Raw genomic sequence first — 8,267 nt, forward strand, 5'->3', positions numbered from 1 at the left:
GACAGAGACAGAGAGAGAGAGAAACAGAACAAGTGCAGAGGAGAGAGAGAGAAAGAAGGAAGCCATTTTGGTTCCAGCCTGTCTGAAGTTTAACTTTCTTCTCTTTCGGGTTTCTTTCACCCTGATCCTCCTTCACAGACTCTCAGATAGTGGTGAGTATTTTAGAGGAAGTAAAACCATCTGAGGGCACTTATTCTATTTTTTCTTCCCTTTTTTTTTTGCACTTAGTGAAATTTGGTTTTACATGTTGCAGGAAGTTGAGAAACGAGGCTCGTCCTGTCAGTCGGAGAGCGTCGAAGAGGAGCCGCTGCAGCCTGAAGGACGGACGTGGTGGACGTCCAGCTGGAGGACAGAAGACAACAAGACATAAAAGATAAAACTCAGAGAGGCTGAGAGGGAGACGAACACCCAGCTGGAGTCTCTGTCAGATGGTGGCGTCGTCCTGTTAGAGCAGAAAGTCTTCGGCAGGACATCAGCTGGACGCGGTGGTCGTGTCTCTTCAGGTTCGGGGGGGGGAGGTGAGGAGGACGCAGGATGAGCTCCGACCGAGTGCCGTCCCGGGCGGAGGTGATGGGGTGGAGTCCACAGCAGCTGGCAGACTACCTGAAGAGGGTGAGACCTCCGAAACCTGTCTGTCTGTCTCTGTCCTCACAAGTCTTTAATAAATGAAACGTCCTGCAGAGTCGAACCCAGCAGACAGAAGCTCCGTCACTCTAACACTAATAATGTGCAGTAGAATCAGTTAAAGTGGGTTTTTGTTCTCAGCAGTGACGTAAATGTGTCCTGCTGAACTGTGACGTTGGAACGCGTGACGGAGAAAATGGAGGAAGCTGTTGTGTTAGCTGTTAGCATGTTAGCTGAGTGTTTACAGAAGCAGCTTCACTAAAGGGTCACTTGAACATTTCCTTTATTCTACATTTATCTGACAGCTACAAACTGAACATGATGAGATTCATGAACAGCAGCTGAAACAGTAACACTTACAAACTGTTCAGGGTCAATTTTGACTCATTTTGATTCATTTTGATTCATTTTGACTCATTCAGCTGTAAAAAGTCCCTAAACACTGTTTTCTTTTAATTTGACGACTTCTCCTAATTTGACCTAGAATATACAAAAATGTAAATATTTCAACTTCTTATGAACATTTATATGCAGCTGATACACATCTTTGTCGAGTGCTTGACCCATATTTAATTAAAACATCCATTAATTACTGTTGCATTCTTCACATGTGATATAATTAATTGACCTCGTCATGTTCCCTGTTCTATGATTGTAAATGTTTAATTATCCAGAAACAAAAAGCATAAAAATATCTCTGCTCTCTGAAAGCTCCTTTAAGTATTAATCACACATTAACCTGTAACTGATTAATTATGAAGGGATACTGTAGATATGTATGAATATGAACTCTATGTGAGGGTTAAAGGCAAAGCAGCTTTCATACACAAGGTGCTATAAACTAAATATCAGGCGATGATTAAACAGTAAAAACTGGAAACACCCAGTTATAATAAAAAGAAAACATAAAGCTAAATTTGCTTTAAAAGTATTAACCCTTTACATACTGTTCATATTAGGACTCATAATTAGTCTCTACACTAATTCACATTAATAAATTCCCCATCAGTCATTAATAAACCTGTAATTAATCCTTCTATGAGAAAAAAACCATTCACAATCACTGTTTATGGTCCAGGAGAACATTTTATAGAATATGAAGAATACAACTGAATATTGTAATAAATACAGATTAAATTTGGACATTTCCATACACAAAAATGTAAAAAGAATGATGCATTTTATTTCCATTTCTGTAAATACAGGATCACATAATGAAAAGTCTGCCTAACAGAAATGTGTATATGGTGTTTTTAAAGCTGTTAAATGTAAAAATGGGTTAAATTAGACACTAAACAGAATGTAAAGGGTTAACATGTCATTCATGTATTCTGGACTTTAAAATCTATTCTAAAGCTGACTGGGAGCCAGTGTAAAGACTTTAGAACGGAGTCAGAAGAGCGTTACAGTAGTCGAGTGGAGATGAAAGATTACTAAAGGAACATTTCAACATGTTCACACGTTACTGCAGTGGTTCCTTCTTTATTTTACATTTATCTGACAGCTACAAACTGAACATGATGAGACTCATAAACAGCAGCTCAAACACATTTCATCAGAACCATGAGGGGCCCAGAGCTCTCAGAGCCAGGGCCAAGTTTTTTGGGATGGTTCATATTCTCAGAATCTATTGTTTTGCATTTTATGACTGCAAACATTATTAATAGTAGTGATGTATTTTGGTCCTTATCAACAAGCAAAGCAAATAGACATGAATAGATAGTAATAACCAGAAGTGGAAGTCATGAATTACAATTACTCTTGTTACTTTAATTGAGAAAATATTTTGTTTATATACTTAAGTCATTTTACTTTAAATGAAGTAATTATTGCAGTAAAGTCATTTAAAGTGTGTTTAACTGTTAAATCTAACACTGTCGGCTCACCAAACACAAACATAAAAGGTCCGTTCCACCTTAAAAACAGTTCATATGTGTAGCTAGGATCTTATCACTCTGCTATGCTAATGACTGAGGACCCTACCGACTATTGAGGACCCTACTGACTATTGAGGACCCTACCGACTACTGAGGACCCTACCCCCTTTTAGGACCCTACTGACTACTGAGGACCTTACTGACTATTGAGGACCTTACCGACTATTGAGGACCCTGCCGATTACTGAGGACCCTACTGACTATTGAGGACCCTACTGACTATTGGGGAATCCTACTGACTACTGAGGACCCTACCGACTACTGAGGACCCTACCGACTATTGAGGACCCTACTGACTATTGAGGACCCTACCGACTACTGAGGACCCTACCGACTATCGAGGACCCTACTGACTATTGAGGACCCTACCAACTACTGAGGACTCTACTGACTACAGAGGACCCTACTTACTACTGAGGACCCTACCGACTACTGAGGACCCTACCGACTACTGAGGACCCTACCGACTATTGAGGACCCTACCGAATACTGAGGACTCTACTGACTACTGAGGACCCTACCGACTACTGAGGACCCTACCGACTATTGAGGACCCCACTTACTACTGAGGACCCTACCGAATACTGAGGACCCTACCGATTACTGAGGACCCTACTTACTACTGAGGACTATACTGACTACTGAGGACCCTACCGACTATTGGGGACCCTACCGACTATTGAGGGCCCTACTGACTACTGAGGTCCGTACAGACTATTGAGGACCCTACTGACTATTGAGGACCCTACCGACTATTGAGGACCTTACCGACTATTGAGGGCCCTACTGACTACTGAGGTCCGTACCGACTATTGAGGACCCTACCGACTATTGAGGACCCTACCGACTATTGAGGACCTTACCGACTACTGAGGACTCTACTGACTATTGAGGACGCTACTGACTATTGAGGACCCTACTGACTACTGAGGACCCTACTGACTGTAGAGGACCCTCACGACTATTAAGAACCCTACCGACTAATTAGGACCCTACTGACTGTTGAGGACCCTACCGACTATTGAGGACCCTACTGACTGTTGAGAACCCTACTGACTATTGAGCACCCTACTGACTGTTGAGGACCCTACTGACTATTGATGACCCTACCGACTATTGAGGACTCTACTGACTATTGAGGACCCTACCGACTATTGAGGACCCTACTGACTATTGAGGACTCTACTGACTATTGACGACCCTACTGACTGTTGAGGACCCTACTGACTACTGAGGACCCTACTGACTACTGAGGACCCTACTGACTACTGAGGACCCTACCGACTATTGAGTCAGAAAATGACACTATCTAGTGGAGCTGTTAACTCCTCAGCTTTTTTCATGCTCTAAAGATTTGAGGTGTGATCATGTGACTCCTCTAACAGCAGGATGACATCATCACTGTTAATAAAATAATGATATTTCATGATGTCACAGCGCCGTGGTCAAAATAATCACTTTGTTAAAGGTTAGAGAAACGTGTGCCGTGAGGTTAACGTTAGACCACCTTCGTTGTCATGGCAACAACAATAATAACCACAAAGAATCTGTTCACATATTCAGTCCACGGGTCAGTAACAGTTTCTGCTGTTACTGAAGCTCAGGAAAATGTTGTTATAATTAATGATGATGTTAATTATTGAAGTGACTTCTCTCTCTGTGTTCAGATGAGTCTCTCCGGATGTGATAAAGCTGTGCTCAAAAACTCCATCACTGGAGCCAGATTTGTGGTGAGTTAATAAATAAACATGTTTAATATCAGAGAAATGTTTCAGACTGAGAGAGAGATGGAGAGAAGGAAATGAGGAGAGGGGGATGTAGAAAAAGAAAGAATGGTGTTGAAGGAAGGAAAGGAAGGGAAGTGGAGGAGGTAAGGAAAGGAGGAAGTAGATAAAGTGAAGAAAGGAGGAGAGGAGGACTAAATGATGGGGTGAGAAAAAAAAGTAATACGTTTTAAAAAATGAAGAGAAGGATGTAGGGAAGGAATGAAGGAGGTATGAAGAAGGAAGGAAAGAAAAGATAGAGAATGAAATGAAGGAAAGGAGACGTGTCTTTCTGTCCTTTAATCTGATTTTTCTCAGATGTGAAAACTGTTGATGATTTTAACGTTTTAATGATTTTAATGTTAAAACTTTTAATCACATTTTCAGAATCTGAGTGATAACGACCTGCAGAAGTTCCCCAAACTTCACGCTCCGTGAGTAAAAACTAAAACTAGCCACTGAAATAATGACTCATATTTTTACTCTTGTTTAAAATCAGCTTTAATATTTCTGCCTCGTTTAAGAAAAACTTACACACGACTCATAAGACTGACATAAAAATATTATAAATTAATATTATTTTCCAATTTTTATACACGGTCGCCCATAAAGTTGGAATAATTTAGTTTTCAGGCACATTCCTCTTTTTATTTTTTATTTATACACATCAGTAATCACCTTTGACCAGGTGCAATGAGATGGATCAATACAATGTTGAGAATATTTACACTTTATCTATCAAGAATAAATCACATTGTCACAATCATTTCATGAGAAGAGGTAAAAAATATTTTATTCCAACTTTATGGGCGACGTGTATGAAGAAATTAACAAACTGCAGCTGACAGATAAAGAAGAATAAAGGACGGTATTTTCAGAGATGATAAAGAATAAAGCAGCATTAAGAATAGTTTGACTGTTTTTAACCCTTCGTGTGTCTGTTTGTGTTTCAGGATGATTTCTAAACTCAGGAGTGAGATCAGTAAGAAGGAGGAGAGGAGAGGCCTGTTTGGTAAAAAGTATGTTATCACTTTATTTAACCCTCCTGTTATTCTCTGCTTTCACTGTTTATAAAACATAAAGTATTAATTATTATCCAATTCTGTGTTCGACCTTTTTATCCAAACTTCATTCGAACTTATTACTGCAGGTTATACACATAGTTTTAGAAATTATTATTATAGAAAAATGCTGCACTGTTAACAATCAGAAACTACTGTAATCACACTTTTGCATGGCGGATAATTATTCTGAAGTGAATTAAAATGTATCTGTAATTACGGTGATAAGGGTTCAGTGGTTTTACTGTAATTTAGCCATAAAATATCGTAGTTTTACAGTCATTTTGTGGTTTTGTTTTGCACAGTTGAACTGAAGTAAATTAATTCTGTTATTAACATTTGGTTTTTACAGCCTTAATAAAAACGTCATCAATTATATTTTTCCTTTAAGTGGAAAAACTGATCTTCATATTCCTCCAAAGTTGGATTAAAAAGAGAAAACAAGACAAATGGATTTTATTCTGGTTATTTTAAAACTCCTCTGAGGTTCAAACCTGCTTTAAACAGTCATATTTGATATTTTCATTATTCTGTCTACTGTTAAATTTAAATTTTAAATATATATGATATTAAACCTGAGTTTGATAATCTTGTTGAATAATTTAAAAGTGAAAAACCTGATTTAAATATATTCAACTCTGTTTTTTTCATCACAGACTCACAACGCCTAAATATCATGAACCAGGTGGGACTGCTTTCATATTTAACTTTGATTCATTTATAATAAACCAGCTCATCACAATCAGATGATTAAAATAAATCTGAGTGAACAAATACAGTAAATATATTCTGTTAATGTGACATTTTACTCACAGCTGGTTTATAAGTGATTCTCAGCAGATATAAATGTTTATTATTAAATTATTAATAACACTTGTTACTCTTCCAGATGTTTGCAGCTGTATAAACTGAAGTTATAATAAATACTGTACATTAATAAACACTCATATCTGTGTATACCTCCATTATAATGTGTTATAAGATGTTTATTAATGGTTTATAATCTGATTATTCTGATTATTGATGAGCTGTTTCCGTCTGTGCAGAAACAGCTGCTGAGGTTCAAGGTTGGGACGACGACGAGTTTGTAAGTGTGATCAGTGTCGCTGGTCTGAGGTCAGCTGATTCAGGCTCCAGCCGATCAGTGGGTTGAATGTGTTTCTGCTTCATTCTGTCAGGATGATGAAGAGTTTGACGATGACTATGAGAGTCCGTACAGCGGCGATGAAGACGGCAGCGGCGGAGACTACGAGTCTCCCAACGACGACATGGACGGGTCCAACGATTACGAGCCTCCTCCCTCCGAACCTCTAGAGGACCCGGCTCAGAAACTGTGTCCCACTCTGCCCATCGGAGACAGCGAGTATATCGGTAACCAAAAACCTCCTCGTAACACATGATGATTGATAATCGATATCGATAAAGACGGTTGTCATGGTAACCAATGGTAGGGAATACTAATAACTCTGTGTGTGTGTGTAGATAACATGTCGTCCAGAGGCCCGCCCCCTGCAGTTTGTCCCCGCCCCCCGGTCGCCTCTCTCTCAGCTCCGTCGTCTCGGATGGTGAGTTTGTCCCCAAACACGTTTTATCTCCCGTCTCTCTGCTGATTTTCACACAGCAGCAACATTAATGTGACTTCTGTGTTTGCAGCCTGCAGATTCCAGAAGAGACCATTCGCCTCACGTAGGCGCTCGACCACCAGGAAAGCGTGAGTGATCGTCTTCATCATGGATTCGTCTGCACATTATTTTCTGTAAATTATCAGAAAACTGTGAAAAATGACGTCTTCAGATCCTTCTGTCCAAGACCCAAAAATATTCCGTTTACAGTCATCTGAGATCAGAAAGAAGCTGCAAAGTCTCACGTTTAACTCTTTACTTACTGTTCATATTCTGACTCATAATTAAGCTCTGCACCAATTCTCATAAATTCCCCATCAGTCATAAATAAATGTTTAATTAATCCTTAGTGAAGCTGTCAGAGAGTGTATGCTATTTATTTATGGAGATAAATTACATTCACAATCACTATTTTATGGTCCTGGAGGAAAATTTATAGAATAAACATGTTTGAAGTGAATTTTGTGCATTTGAATATATAAAAAAATGTAAATCAGCTGCACAAACATTTTAAAACAATGATGCATTTTATTTCCATTTTTTGTAAACTGTGGGTCACGTTAGGAAAAGTGTAGATAAAAAAATGTGTATATGGTGTTTTACAGCTTTAAATGGGTCAGAACATTATTTAAATGGTTAAAAACATGAAACTGTACAAACTGAAACAATGAATCAATAATCAGAGTTCTTGCTGCTTTATATTCTGTTAATCGACTAACTGATTAATGGACCAATCAGCGCTGGTGTGTAGAGACGCTCTGAGACTCGGTGTGTTGACGTCATGTGACTGTAGCTGTGCTCTGATTGGTCGCTCTGCTCGTGTTGTGTTCAGTTCCTCCTGGACCGCCGCAGATCTTCAGAGGAAACAAACCGGGCCGAGATGCTGGATCCAACCCGTCTCCTGTCAGAGGTAACCTGAACCTGAACCAGAACCAGAACCGGAACCTGAACCTGAACTTGAACCTGAACCTGAACCAGAACCTGAACCTGAACTATTGCATTACAGAAGTAGTATGCATCTGTCCTCTGTTCTGCATTTACGTGTTTCCTTTTATATAAATACATAATATTAACGTCTATTCGTTGATATGCTGATGATACACAACTTTATATGCCTGTACAACCAGTCTGACCTCTTTAAATGATCTTTTATTCTGAATTAACTTACAATCATCAGGTGTGCCTTAAACTGGCCACAATGAAAGGCCACTGTGAAATGTGCAGTTTGGCTTTATTAAGGGGGTCTGGGGGGGGTCAGAA

The 8,267-nt window shown here is 39.3% G+C and overlaps 1 protein-coding gene across 3 annotated transcripts in view; it reads left to right on the forward strand.

Annotated features, from left to right (window-relative positions):
* Positions 1 to 8,267, forward strand: part of lcp2a (lymphocyte cytosolic protein 2a) — a 13,717-nt gene continuing 5,450 nt past the window's right edge. For all 3 annotated transcript variants that reach the window (XR_009927107.1, XM_062433752.1, XM_062433753.1), the window contains exons 1-11: positions 1 to 152; positions 254 to 612; positions 4,229 to 4,291; positions 4,712 to 4,758; positions 5,278 to 5,343; positions 6,042 to 6,070; positions 6,432 to 6,472; positions 6,564 to 6,756; positions 6,868 to 6,950; positions 7,039 to 7,096; positions 7,840 to 7,917. Coding sequence is in view for 2 of the 3 variants with exons in the window: in XM_062433752.1 (XP_062289736.1) it covers positions 535 to 612; positions 4,229 to 4,291; positions 4,712 to 4,758; positions 5,278 to 5,343; positions 6,042 to 6,070; positions 6,432 to 6,472; positions 6,564 to 6,756; positions 6,868 to 6,950; positions 7,039 to 7,096; positions 7,840 to 7,917 (736 nt within the window). In the remaining variant the exon portion in view is untranslated. The remainder of the gene's footprint in view (positions 153 to 253; positions 613 to 4,228; positions 4,292 to 4,711; positions 4,759 to 5,277; positions 5,344 to 6,041; positions 6,071 to 6,431; positions 6,473 to 6,563; positions 6,757 to 6,867; positions 6,951 to 7,038; positions 7,097 to 7,839; positions 7,918 to 8,267) is intronic.

The sequence above is a fragment of the Scomber scombrus genome, chromosome 14 (genome assembly GCF_963691925.1).
Source record: "Scomber scombrus chromosome 14, fScoSco1.1, whole genome shotgun sequence".
NCBI lineage: Eukaryota > Metazoa > Chordata > Actinopteri > Scombriformes > Scombridae > Scomber > Scomber scombrus.